The sequence below is a fragment of the Chaetodon trifascialis genome, chromosome 12, assembly GCF_039877785.1.
Source record: "Chaetodon trifascialis isolate fChaTrf1 chromosome 12, fChaTrf1.hap1, whole genome shotgun sequence".
Taxonomy (NCBI): domain Eukaryota; kingdom Metazoa; phylum Chordata; class Actinopteri; order Chaetodontiformes; family Chaetodontidae; genus Chaetodon; species Chaetodon trifascialis.
This window is the reverse complement of record NC_092067.1, coordinates 24047818-24061563: the sequence shown is the minus strand read 5'-3', so window position 1 is coordinate 24061563 and position 13746 is coordinate 24047818. Positions and strand designations below refer to the sequence as shown.

At 44.9% G+C, this 13746-nt stretch overlaps 2 protein-coding genes across 2 annotated transcripts; both read left to right on the top strand.

Moving 5' to 3' along the window:
- The first annotated feature begins 10 nt into the window (after nt 1-10).
- On the top strand, nt 11-3658 carry bcs1l (BC1 (ubiquinol-cytochrome c reductase) synthesis-like). Its single transcript, XM_070976394.1, has 7 exons — nt 11-742; nt 847-986; nt 1130-1324; nt 1550-1613; nt 1707-1879; nt 2082-2199; nt 2856-3658. The coding sequence occupies exons 1-7, from the start codon at nt 423-425 to the stop codon at nt 3106-3108; spliced, it is 1263 nt and encodes a 420-aa protein (XP_070832495.1). The 5' UTR covers nt 11-422; the 3' UTR covers nt 3109-3658.
- Nucleotides 3659-3813: 155 nt separating this feature from the next.
- cyp27a1.1 (cytochrome P450, family 27, subfamily A, polypeptide 1.1) lies at nt 3814-11204 on the top strand. Its single transcript, XM_070976392.1, has 9 exons — nt 3814-4155; nt 4725-4906; nt 7487-7686; nt 7775-7972; nt 8577-8740; nt 9134-9300; nt 9419-9500; nt 9767-9967; nt 10639-11204. Exons 1-9 carry the CDS (start codon nt 3916-3918, stop codon nt 10768-10770), a joined length of 1566 nt encoding a protein of 521 aa, XP_070832493.1. The 5' UTR covers nt 3814-3915; the 3' UTR covers nt 10771-11204.
- Nucleotides 11205-13746: the final 2542 nt, after the last annotated feature.

Below are 13746 nucleotides of genomic sequence, written 5' to 3'. Positions count from 1 at the left end.
GATTTTTGACAAACACAGGAAGTGCAGTAGAGGTCGCTGTCACTGCTGCACCACATTCATACATTGTACGCATGGGGATTTTGTTTGGCTCAACAGCGCAAACTTGCTTACAAAAAACGATTCAGGATTATTCACACTGGGAATCTCTCCAAAATAAAGGTATGAAGTGAAGACGAGGAAGACAAGGCGGTGGGTATTAGCTAAACATGTGACATGACTGTCGTTAGAAACTAGCATCAACTGTAGATTCCAGGACTCCCAGCTTCAGGTTTTTATACTGACGGATATCGTACATCTTCAACCTCTCTGGATTACCACACAGATTAAATGAGTTTACACTTTGTGTGTCGGTATTTTCTCCTGCAAAGTGTTAGAACCACTATTTAGCCTGCTTCCACTGGGGGTGTGCACATATCAGCAACATGCCCCTGTCAGACTTTCTTGACGGCCTGAAGGACAACCCATACTTTGGGGCCGGGTTTGGACTAGTTGGAGTCGGGACAGCGTTGGCAGTGGCCAGGAAAGGTGCCCAGGTGGGGATGATCTTCTTCCGCAGGCACTACATGATCACTCTGGAGGTCCCCAGCAGGGACAAGAGCTACCACTGGCTGCTGAGCTGGATCACCAAGCACGCCAGGCACACCCAGCACCTGAGCGTGGAGACCTCCTACCTGGCGCACGAGAGTGGACGGATTCACACACAGTTTGACTTCCACCCAAGTCCTGGGAACCACATCATCTGGTCAGAAGAGTTCTTGAACTTCGGCATGCTACCAATAAACTGCATGTATTGATCTCTCTGTCACCAGTGCATCCTCTGACACTGTCCTCCATTGTGGTCTGCAGGTATGGCAGGAAGTGGATCAGGGTGGAGAGGACCAGAGAGAAGCAGATGGTGGATCTGCACACTGGAACCCCGTGGGAGTCTGTAACCTTCACGGCTTTAGGCAGAGACAGACAAGTTTTCTTTAATATCTTACAAGAAGGTAAAGGTTTGCACAGGTACACCTGCACACCTGACACGCACAGATCTCACAGAAGCTCGCCGTATGAGAGCCGCAGCACACTTTTGTTGCGTCTCTTTACCGTTTTGACGTCACTTAGTTCAGTTGTCAATAATGTCTTGCAGCAAGAGAATTGGCCCTGAAGCAGGAGGAGGGACGTACAGTGATGTACACGGCCATGGGCGCCGAGTGGAGACCCTTTGGGTTTCCGCGGCGGCGCAGACCCCTCAGCTCTGTGGTCCTGGATGTAGGCGTGGGTGAAAAGCTTGTAGATGACGTGAAGGAGTTCATCGGAAACCCCAAGTGGTACACAGACAGAGGTACGATTTCCTGGAGTTAGTCAGGGGCTAACTGCCATTGTAGTTTCCCACATGCACTTGAATGCATCAACTCAGCATTTTCAAAGCAGTTCCTGCCCTCAGATGCAGGACCACAAGTCAGTTTAAGCCCGTTTAAAAGCAAAATGTGGTAGAATTTTCAGTTACTCTACAATGGTCGTCTGTATGACCTCATTAATGCTGTTTCTTTGCTTTTTGTCCATGCAGGCATCCCCTACAGAAGAGGATACCTGCTGTATGGTCCTCCAGGGTGTGGAAAAAGCAGCTTCATGTGAGAGTGCTTTGGTGTCCAGACTCCTCCAGACTGAAGGTCAAGGTCTTGTATGCAGTTTCATTTCTATCTTCATGAATCTTTATGTTTTAGCACGGCGCTGGCAGGCGAACTGGGCTACAGCATCTGTCTGATGAGCCTGAGTGACCGATCCCTTTCAGACGACCGCCTGAACCACCTCCTGAGCGTGGCGCCGCAGCAAAGCATCATCCTGTTGGAGGATGTAGATGCAGCGTTTGTCAGCCGAGACCTGCTTCCTACAGAGAGTGAGTATGAGGGAAGGACCAGTGGTTTAGGATTTGGTTTATTTTTCTCCTATTTACATAAACTCGTAAGATGTAGTTTTATTTATGCCCCCATGTTTTTGGGTTTAAAAGCAGCACAATTAAGTATTGAGAGAATTTCAAGCTGCAGTTGTTCGGTCAGACTGTCTTTGACTTTCAATCCCTTTTCGTCTTTGCCTCGCAGACCCTCTGGCCTACCAGGGAATGGGAAGACTGACTTTCAGTGGCCTGCTTAACGCTCTGGACGGAGTGGCTTCGTCTGAGGCCAGGATAGTTTTTATGACCACCAACTTCATTGACAGGTACTGTTGGAAGAGTCAACACATTTTGTATGGCACAAGCAAAAAAGGGAAAACATCTTCAGCTGAAATAAACACTGAGATGAAAAAAAAGTCAAAACATGCACAAAGGCGACATCAAAACAAGGAACCAACAAGATTGACGACTTGTGGTTCTTTGCCTCAAACCGCACAGTCACGCAGTGTTTATTGCCAAGATTACGCTGCCACCTGGTGGAGATCTAAATACACTGCAAACCAGTCCAACTGACCTGTAATACTGCTGTACCAGCTGCTCTAACAAACCAAAAAACATAGTCAGTATTGATTGATGGAGCTCATAAAACATGCTGATCAGAGCGTCTGTACTCATGAGCCTTGTTTCCAGCCACAGCAGCTGCTTTCAGTAGAAACACTACTACTGCAACTACACTAATGTTGTGCTTTCAGCGTGTTATGCTGCCCCCTTGTGGTCACAAATCAGGTAACAGATTAAAAATATTTCAACTAATTTAAAATAAATTACAAACTATAATTAAGCCTCACCCAGTTGCAGAAATACCTTTTTAAAATGGACACAACGACCTACAGTATGTCACGGCCACTTAAGTGTTTTACATCCATTTTTAGAGTCTTTCAGCAACGTTAAGGGCAGCCTTGCGTGTGATCTCTGCTCGCAGGTTAGACGCAGCGCTGATCCGACCCGGCCGTGTTGATCTGAAGCACTACATTGGTCACTGCACTCACTGGCAGCTCACGCAGATGTTCCGCCGGTTCTACCCAGACGAGCCGGCCTCTGAAGGAGAGCGGTTTGCCCAGCGCGCCTTGGCCGCCCACTCTGAGATCAGCGCCGCTCAGGTGCAAGGACACTTTCTGCTGCACAAAATGGACCCTGCAGGATCTATAGCCAATGTCGCCCGAATGAAAGAATGACAGGACTGGAAGGTGTTTGGAGACTGAATAAAGAGAAACGTTCTTGTTGAAGTTGTGGTTTTACACATGTGCATCAGTGCCACAGGCTGTATACGACTGATACCAAATAAATACATTTCTGATCATTTCATGGCATCATGTGAAAGACACATTTGGACTGTCATGGAGTTCCCCTGAGCAAAGCACTGAAGCCTGAGCTTCATCAGTGAAGCTGCTAACAGGCAGCAGTGCAGTTTAGAGAACTTAATTCATCCTGACAAAGCGTTTTGAACACAGACCACAAAGCATGCACTGATGCAGATCTTTCCTCATGTGCACCGTCCAGCATCCAGCAGACCAGCTGTGCCTGGTTTAGAGGCTCAGGCAGTGATCTACATGTAAACAAAGTGCCACCCAGCAAAAAGTTCATCTCTAGTTTTATATCATCTTTGAAGTTGCAGGATCTGATATGTAGCTAATCTATATTTCATGATCGATCTGTATTCGACATTTATATTCTCTACAATCTCTTTGGTTTTTATCAGGAATATTAACATAAGTGGGATTTTTGAATGGCATCCTTGTTTCATTTTAATAATTCTTTAAATGAAAATACTGTTTCTGTATATTTTAGTAAGGTATTAATACACAATGACTACAAAATGCATTCTGCACCACAGATGTGTGGTTGCATTGGCTCCTGGCTCTGGCTGATCCTCCAGAGTTGTGCTGGAAGGGTTAAATGTTGTGCGAGACATGGCCCATCCCTGCTCTGCTGGACTCTTAGATGCAACAGGAGCCTTGCGCATTTCCTAGTCTGCCCTTATCATGGCTGCATGGCTGTGCAGGAGTGTGATGTGGAGGAAGGGCGGCCGGCTGCTGCCCTGCTCTACTGCTGTGACCCGGGCCTGCTCCAGGGGGGTGGGAAGCGTCTCCTCCACCCCGGGGCCCCTCTCCACCTACCAGGAGAAGCCTCGGACACTAGAGGACCTCCCACGTGTCAGCTTCTCGAAGCTGATATACAGAATGACGTTTCAGGGTTTCCACAACCGTATGCACGAGCTGCAGGTAGGCCCACGCGGTGGTCTCTGGGTGACCCAGATCTACGTATCCAGCAGGCTTTAATCTGCATATGAAAGAGCTGCATGCTTTCTGTGCGATCCTTCCAGAAATCTTTCATATGACTTCACTTTGGTAGCTAAGGTGACCTGCTGACAATTTAGATCATTTCTTGAGGGGATAGAAGGGCTGTTATGAGCGACCGAGACACAATGCATAATGGAAAGGAGGCCGGTTGCTTTCACAATAGCTGCTTACAGCCAGAGTCAGCTGACTCTCACAGAGCAGAGGATTGTTTTCCTTCTCTGCAGGACTGCTTCATGTGAGGTGAACAGCATTCAGTCACACTCACTCACACCTGCCATCCTGGCCGTGTGGTAAACAGGCGATGTGTTTTTTAATAGTAGAATAGCTTAATGGCACCAACATTCAAACGGTTGATTGCAGTCTTACAGGCCGTGATGAAGCAGCAGTTTAAGTGGTTATATTTCTTCTTCTTTGCTCATGCATTAAGAGACTGTTTGCCACAGGTTTCTCTGTGAACTCATGTATCTTGCGTTCTCTTTGCCCTCCATCAGATCTATGAAAAACAGCTGTACGGGCCCATATACAGAGACTGTTTAAACACAGTGTGTGTGAACACTCCCAAGCTGCTGGAGGAAGTCCTGAGGAACGATGACACCTTCCCAAGCCGAGGGGACATGTCCTCGTGGAAAGAATATCGGGACATGAGAGGATTTGGCTACGGGCCTTTCACAGAGTAAGACTGGTGAAGACAAAATGTGCATATCAGTGCTCCATTCCCATTTCCCTGCAACCACACATCTAACACCATCTTCACTCTCCTTGGCATTTTTCATGTTTTGTTGCCTCACAACCTGCAGTTAAAATGGATTGTTTGGGGGTTTGAATCATTTCATTTACAGAACATTCCCACAGCTCTGAAGATGTGATTTATTTATTTATTTTAATGTGAAGCAAACAACAAACAGGACAAAATAACAGGAAACTTCAGCGTGCACAACTATTCATCCCCCTAAAGTCAATACTTTGTAGAGCCACCTTTTGTGACAATTACAGCTGCAAGTCGCTTTGGATGAGTCTCTGTGAGCTTGTCACGTTCCTCAAGGCAGAACTGCTCCAGCTCCTTTAGCAGTGTGCTTCAGGTCATTGTCCTGCTGGAAGGTGAACCTCCGTCTCAGTCTCAAATCACAGGCAGACTGAAACAGGTTTTTCTCTAGAATATCCCTGCATTCAGCACCGTCCTTCATTCCCTCGACTCGGACCAGTTTCCCAGTCCCTGCTGCTGAAAAACATCCCCACAGCACGATGCTGCCGCCACCATGTTTCGCTGTGGGGGTGGTGTTCTTGGGGTGTTGGGATGTGTTTGCACCAGGCATAACATTTTCCTCGGTGGCCCAAAAGTTCAGTTTTAGTCTCACCAGACCAGAGCACCTTCCTCCAGACATTTGGGGAGTCGCCCACATGCCTTTTGGCAAACTCAAAACGTCCTCCTCCTTATTTTTAACACTGAGTAATGGCTTTTTGTGGCCACTCTTCCATAAAGCCCAGCTCTATGACGTGTATGGCTTATTGTGGTCCTATGGACAGATGCTGTGGAACTCTGCAGCTCCTTCAGGCTTACCTTTGGTCTCTGTGCTGCCCCTCTGATTGATGCCCTCCTTGCCCGGTCTGTGAGTTTTGGTGGGCGGCCCTCTCTTGGCAGGTTTGTTGTGGTACCATGTTCTTTCCATTTGACGATGATGGATTCGATGGTGCTCAGCCCTGACTCATCTGGAGAGCTCCTTGGTCTTCATGGTGTGATGCCTCTTGCTTGGCGGGGTTTCAGAAAAGGTGTGTTTATACTGACAGATGATGCGACACTTCGACTGCACACAGGCGGACTTCATTTCACTAATTATGTGACTTCTGAAGGTAAATGGTCGCACCAGAACTTTTTAGGGGCTTCATCACAAAGGGAGTGAATACATACTGTATGCACATGCCAATTTTCACTTTTTTTTTTTTGAACTTTCTTTTTATTGAACATTTTCAGAATTATAACAGTCCAGTACAATACATACAGATTATAAAACAGATGTAGCAAATCCAGAATACATCCACAGCCATTATCTCAAAAGTCCTTGTTAGGCCTTGCTCTTTAGGCAGTTGTAGTCTGAGTTTCCAGGTATCTTTGCACTTTGTCAAACTTTGCTGCAAAAAGGTCATTCTGACCATTTATACGAAATCTTAATTTTTCCAGACAGATATAGTCTGCTATCAAAGATCTCCACAGATGTAGTGATGGGGGTTCCTCTCCTACCCATTTATTCATAACAGCCTTTCGGCCCAACATAAGCAAAAAATGTATAGTATTCTTATGGGATCTGAATGAATCATGGATATATCCCAATAAGCATAATATTGGATTAGGCTGTAGTTGCTGTTTAATGATCACACTAACCTCATCACATATACTTTGCCAAAACCGTTGAATCTTTCCACATTCCCAGAGGAAGTGAATTCTTGTCCCTAACATAGTCTTACACTTTGGGCAGTTTGGAGAGGCCCCTGCTGTGTATTTACTATACATGTATGGAGATATATAAACATTTTGTAAAATATTATATTGCATTTCTCTGAATCTATTACATATGGAAATTTTTGATGGCAGAAGTAGAATTTCCTCCCATATTTCAATGTCTATTGTCATTTCCAACTGGGTCTCCCACATTCTCCGTAGGAATGATAGTCTGTCTGTTTTCAAATATTGTAATCTGGAGTAAAGTTTGGAGACAAAGTGACGTTGTTTAAGATCTAAAAGTCTTTTCTAGTGAGTTGAAGTCAGCTGCAAGGTTGAGAGTTTCCATTTTGGTGTAGACATGGTGTCTGACCTGTAGGTATTTGTAAAATTCTTTTGTTGGTAGTTTGTATGTAGCCTGTAACACTTTTTTTAAAATATATATGTTTCTCATTTCATTTCACCAACTTAGACTATTTTGTGCAGATCCATGACATAAACTTCAGATTTTAAAAAACATTTAAATTACAGGTTGTGATGTAACAAAATAGGTAAAAAGCCAAGGGGGGGTGAATACTTCTGCAAGGCACTGTATGTTCTGTGATAAGTAAAAAGAAGTTGCAGTACACTTTCAGCCTCATTAGACGTGCACAGAAAGAAAGGAGATTTAACTACATGTAACCCAGGATTCTTCTTAAAGGGTGTTATTGAAAATGCAGGCTGTGAGTTAATCCTCCACTGGGCAAAACTAACCCCTCGTTTCTCACGTGTGGAAACTGGGACAAAGCTTTCTCAGCCTTTGTGACTCTCTGCTCTCAGGGAAGGGGAGAACTGGTACAACTTCAGGGCGGTGCTGAACAAGCGCATGCTGCATCCGAGGGATTCTGCGCAGTATGGCGACACTCTCAACGACATTATTACAGACTTCATGAAGAGGATCTGCTACCTGCGTCAGTGCAGCCCCACCGGAGACTTGGTGACCAACATAAACAACGAGTTCCATCGCTTCTCACTGGAGGGTTTGTAGAAAAGGTTTCTTTAATGATTTGCAGATAGGTTCTTAATCATTTTCTTGTCTCATCCTAAATCTTAACCTTTGCCATTCAGCCATCGCCTCCATTCTGTTCGAGACGAAGCTTGGATGTTTGGAAAAGGAAATCCCTAAAAGTACACAAGACTTTATCAGCGCAGTGTCCAAGATGTTCTCCAACAACTTCATCGTGGTGTTGATGCCCAAGTGGAGCCGCAGCATACTTCCCTTCTGGGGGCGCTACATCGCAGCCTGGGACGGCATCTTCAGCTTCGGTGAGTTGTGAAGGAGAGAAACAAAGCTGAGGTGTTGGTCAGGATGCATTGATCTGTTCTGTTGCTCTGCCTTTTGTGAGTAATGATGGCAGAGTGTGTGATAAGCAAAGTGAAAATGGGCTGCAGAATAAAGAGTGACAAAACTGTGGACATCATGAACAACTGAGCTCTTCTGACTGAGAAAGGTTCATCAGGATCAATGCAAGTATCAGTGCCGATCAGCTCTCCTTCAAAGCAATAGACAGTTCTATGAGGAGACTGACGCTGCTCTCAGAACAGTTGATGTGAAGCTTCGGCCATCAGATGGTTGAAGTCACGTGCTTCTTTTCCACTTTTTGTTTACGGTAAACAAACCAAATGTACCGGGTGTCAATGAGTGAGCTGCAGAGGTGTTTCAGGTGAACTTTGTCACCTGTTTCCAGGCTTTATGCTAAGCTAAGCTAACTGCCTGCAGAATGCAGGTTCAGTTTCAGCCTACAAAATCAACATTTAGCAAGAAATTGAATAAGGATTTTCACCAGAATATCAAAGTATTTACCTTTTCAGTTTTTATTTTGAAAAGTGCTGAAATGGATCTTCTCTTCTGCTTCTGCGATTATTTTAGCCACAAACTTGATTGACAAGAAAATGGAGTCCATTCAGCAGCGCTTGGACAACAACCAGGACGTGGAGGGCGAATACCTGACGTACCTCCTCCAAAACCCCCAGATGAGCACTAAAGATGTGTACGGCAGCATCTCTGAGCTGCTAATAGCAGGACTGGACACGGTAAGAGTCAAGCTGGGATTTCATGCTTAACTCCACTAAAAAAAGACGTGTTGTGGTGACTCAGGCGACTGTCGTACACACTCTTAAACTGGTGTCTTGAGGTTGGACCTTGCATGTTATTCTGAACCCTGATTCCAAAAAAGCTGGGACACTGAAAACTCAAGTATGACAGAATGAGATCATTTGCTTCAGTCAAATAGTAAATTCAGCAAATGCACAGATTAATATAGCCTACATCTCATATATTCTTAAAATGAATCATTTTGAAATGTGAAAGTATAAGCTGGGCTGCTACTCAACGCCGCGTTTTCTTCTGCATCTGCACGTGAGGTTTGTGTTTCTATGGGTTTGCATCTCTGCCTGTTGACTTCATGACGTTTCTGTGTTGTCAAGACCTCCAACGCCCTCACATGGACTCTGCACCTGCTGTCCCTGCACCCTCAAAGTCAGGACAGACTTTATGAGGAAGTGTCCACGTTGGTCCCAGCAGACCATGTCCCCTCTGCTGTGGAGGTCTCTCAGATGCCGTATTTAAGGGCTGTCGTGAAGGAGTCACTGAGGTGAGAGAGGTCACGGCGTTACGATGGCTGATTTTCAGCTTCCACACAGGCTTTTTACTTGTCCTCCAACATCCAGCCTACGCCAAACCAAGTGAAATGATCCTGTCTTGTTTTGCAGGATGTACCCTGTGGTCCCTCTGAACGGACGGGTTGTGATAGACAAGGATGTTATGATTGGTGGATATCAATTTCCAAAGAAAGTGGGTCTGCTTTTTTCACCATTATCAGACTTTTTGTACTTGTTTTGTGTCTATTAGTGTTCTGACTTCATGATATTGCAAAGAGAAACCCCTGTAATGTTAATTAGAACTGTAAAAGTCTAGTATTGGTATTTACTCTTCTGTTACTTGCATTACTAAGTAATAGTTTTGTATTCAAACCACAAAACACATTCAACACATTTAGATTTGGGTTTCATGTTTGATCAGAGTTTCAGTATTTTGTCTCTCCACTGTTGTTTCTCCAGACTGCTTTCACGTTTTCTCACTATGCCATCAGTCATGATGAGGACACATTCCCAGAGCCGTTCACATTTAAGCCGGAGAGGTGGCTCCGTGACGGCCGAGAGAGGCCCAACGCCTTTGGCACCATCCCGTTTGGCTTCGGGGTGAGAGGCTGCGTCGGTCGCCGGATCGCTGAGCTTCAGATGTATCTGGTGCTGTCTCGGGTAAGTGACGAGTAAGAAAACCCCTGCAACATCTGCTGAATACACATGACGTGACGTAAAGCTCGATGCCGTCAAACAACAGTGAGACATGCTTTAAGACCAGGCATGGATGTTGAAGGTCAGCACGCTTTCAGGCCTTTAATGAGGAGCACAAAAGAGGCTGAACCACAAAGAGATGACACACTGTGTAATTTCTCACACTACACTGAATCATTGGCTCTTACAAAGTTTAGCCTTCATTTCTTCTTTAGGATGAAGACATCATTTAAAATGCTGCTTTCTGGCCACCTGACAAACTTAAAAAAGTCACTTTTAGCTCTATTTTGGTCTCTAAAAGCCCAAATTCTTGAGAAAAAACTGTAGTGGAAATGACTGATTTGCAGCCTTTTAATAGTGCAAGCAAGCACCTGAATTAGCTGCACAGCGCTGAAGGAAATCAAAACAAAAAAAGAGCTGAAAGATTTCACCACAAGTGACCTTTTTCGCATTCATTCACATTGTTATTTTAGTCATTCTTAACATGAAAATATTGATTAGTGCAGCTTTAAGGCTAAAAGAAGATGCCCGTCGCTGCGGCTGCGTGTAGGAAAGTGAAAAATGTCAGTTAATGCAGGAGGCCTCGTTCAGCCTGCTCCAATAATAAAGCGGCTTCTTCTTTCTTTTCCCTCCAGCTAATCAGGCGGTTTGAAATCAAACCAGACCCGACAATGAGAGAGTTTAAATGCATCAACCGCATCACTCTGACACCAGACAGACCTGTAAGCCTACACTTTGTGGACAGAGGAGGTGAAAACGCAGTTTGATTCGCTTTAAATGAAACACTGTTTAGATATGTTTCTGATGTAGTAAGAGCGAGACAGACGACATAAGGTTACATGCATTCGTGCACCAGCATCGTGTACTTGTCAAAGATGACTTTGATGTTCATCATGCTTTTTTAAACTGAGATTAAGAAATGAGAGAACGTGTTCACATGGATTTCCTGGAAACTTGCTTTTTATGAAATGGTCTTTGTAGCTCAATAACATCAGTGAAGAGTCGTGATCTGAGCTTCAGGCCTGGAATAAAGAGTCAAATAAACAAAAGAGAGGCAAGAGTTTATTTAAAGCCTTGAATTGTGTTTTCATTATGTGTGTGTCAGATGTCTATTTTTTACTTTGCATATGACAATAAAGCCTTGTTTATTGTATCTAATGCTAAAACTTACATTGCTGGACTTAAATAAAGACGCCGAATGAACAAAATTTGACGCATGTGAAGAGGAATCTCTATAACTGCTCTATGTATGAAAGCATGAAAGGATTTATTTCAAACTCCAGATGTGACATAAACACATTTTAAAGGAGAGAGCAAAGCTGTGGTCAGGTCAATATAGACCTTCATGTACTGGAAACTGAGTCGACTGTTTAATTAGACTGCCCTCTACAAAACACCTTCTCTCCTCTGAGAGTCAGTTTAATCATAGCACCCACCTGTAAGCAAACATGCTTATGTCATATGTACAACACACAACATATGTGCCAACACTTACAGAAACACTTGCATAAAGATATTGCTATTTTTTCTATGTATATCTGTTCAATTCAATTCAATTCAATTCAATTCAATTCAATTCAATTCAATTCAATTCAATTCAATACTCCTTCATTAGTCCCACGAGGGGAAATTCCAATCAATTCCTTGTGTGTGAGCACATACTGGGACAATAAATCTGATTCTGAATGATGATCGTGATGCACCTTAGTTATATTAATGTCATTTTATGCGACAGAATCGCAAAAAGGTTGAAATGAAAAATTAAAACGTTAAAAAAACAGTTCTGAGTAGCACTTCACAAATCACCCAGCAGGGGGCAGCATAACTGCACGAAAGCTGTCTCCACCAGTCAGACTGGACTCCAGGGACTCCTGCAGTGTGCAACGACTGATCCCAGTCCAGCGGTGTGGTGAGTCAGCTGGGGCTGGAGGGCATTTATGAGCCCAGGCCGCACGTGGACTTCCACGTTAGTTTATCTCTTTCTGATTTCCTTGTTCTTCTGTTGTCGTCTTAATGTCACATGTTGAGCGTGACAAGTTCTACAGTTAATGAAAAACAGAAAAAATGGACTTTTAGGGCCAAAAAACACGAGAATAGAGTTCTTTTCTTTTACACCAAATAACCAAATAAATAAAATCACACGGGCAGATTTTGAATGTAGTTGAGGGTTAAAAGCACACGTGAAGGCTACTAAGCAATCAGCTCCCCGTTTTGAGTGACAGCTTGAACCGCCAATCACAAAACCAAATGAAAACACAAACTTAAAGGTGTGTGTGTGTGTGTGTGTGTGTGTGTGTGTGTGTGTGTGTGTGTGTGTGTGTGTGTGTGTGTGTGAGAGAGAGAGAGAGTGAGTGTGTGTGAGTGTTTGTGTGTTTCCACGCTGCAGCCTGCAGCTACCTGTTTGTCCTCACTCTGTTTGCAGGGGGAAGTCACCTCACCTCAGCGTGCCAGCCAGTCAGCGCCCGGTGCGTGAAAACAAGTGCTGGAAACTCTTGGAAATCTCCTTCAACAACTCATTTTCAGTGCTCGACTGACAGCGCAGTGATGTCAGCCCTGCTGCGCGCGTTTGTCGCCTGTTTGAGTGGAATGAAGTCACCATAACTGCGCTGCAGCAGAGGGGAACCGAGCGGTGAAGCGTTGAATGGGCTTGGACGTGTGCGCCCTGGCTTTGCTCGGATGGGATGCACGGTGAGCTTCATCTGCTGTGAAGAGGACTTTCTGCAAATGCCCGTTTACCGCCATGAGGAGGAAGAGAAGAAGAAGAAAGAGGCAGCGTTTAAGGTAAGTGGTGGCAGCAGGGACGCGCGGAGGACGCGGCCGTGCGTCAAAACGCGAGCGGGCTGGAGTTTGTTCAGGCTGTTTTCACCGCACACTCAACAAGTTTATTGGCATTTATAAGCGTGCTTTACAACCCAATTGACTATCTTTATTTCAGGCTGGGATTAAGATAAGAATTGTTGACCTTTGCTTGCACTTGACAAACAAAAGTCTCCACAGTCCTGTGACGGGACATGCGGTCTATCCTCAGCAGTAATGAGTGTGTTTCAGCCCGCTCACACGCAGAGCAGAATATAGCCAGAGGTTGTCGGGTGAGTTAAGAGGCAGCTGGTACACAACCATCAATCCAGGTGTATTGTGTGTCTTAATACCTGCTTTGACATTAGGCATTCACTCAGAGCTTCTGCGGGTGAATGAGGTAAACCATTCACCATAATGACCGCCAAGGGCAACTCTGAAAAGTCCAAGTTCAGTCATGCTGACACTCCATGACAAAAGGCACAGGGATCATGAGTGCTGTACCTGGAATAACTGACTTTTCTTACCCTCTGCTGGTGTCTCTGCGGGTTAGCTGCTCAGTTAAATGTGTAAGTTGGTTAAATTATAGTAGTGCTTTGCAGCCAGTTTCTGCCCTGTGGAATGTGGTCAGCGACCTCTGACCTGCACTGATCCCCCCCTCCCCTCCCCTCATATGTCAGACCCAAACCGCACTCCATTCAAGCAGGCCACTCAGGGATGAGTTATTTCTAATGTGATAATCAGCACTTGTGTTTGGTGCATTTGGAAAACGTCTTACAGCTCTGGATGAAGATAAACAACACTCCCATCAGCACCACAAACCACAGCAAACCGTCACTGATGCTGCACTGAGGCTGTGATCTGCCTCTGCTCGGTGAGTTTGTTTGGTCACTGTTGATCATGGAAGATATGAGGCTTTTTCCCCGTTTACAGAGCTAATGTAGCAT

Coding starts and splice junctions, on each gene's coding strand:
- bcs1l (XM_070976394.1), top strand. CDS start 423: ATGCCCCTGTCAGACTTTCTTGACGGCCTGAAGGACAACCCATACTTT. Junction 1,614..1,706: donor TGTGGAAAAAGCAGCTTCAT/GTGAGAGTGCTT, acceptor TTTATGTTTTAG/CACGGCGCTGGCAGGCGAAC. Junction 1,880..2,081: donor AGACCTGCTTCCTACAGAGA/GTGAGTATGAGG, acceptor TTTGCCTCGCAG/ACCCTCTGGCCTACCAGGGA.
- cyp27a1.1 (XM_070976392.1), top strand. CDS start 3,916: ATGGCTGCATGGCTGTGCAGGAGTGTGATGTGGAGGAAGGGCGGCCGG. Junction 9,301..9,418: donor GTCGTGAAGGAGTCACTGAG/GTGAGAGAGGTC, acceptor CTTGTTTTGCAG/GATGTACCCTGTGGTCCCTC. Junction 9,501..9,766: donor GATATCAATTTCCAAAGAAA/GTGGGTCTGCTT, acceptor TTGTTTCTCCAG/ACTGCTTTCACGTTTTCTCA.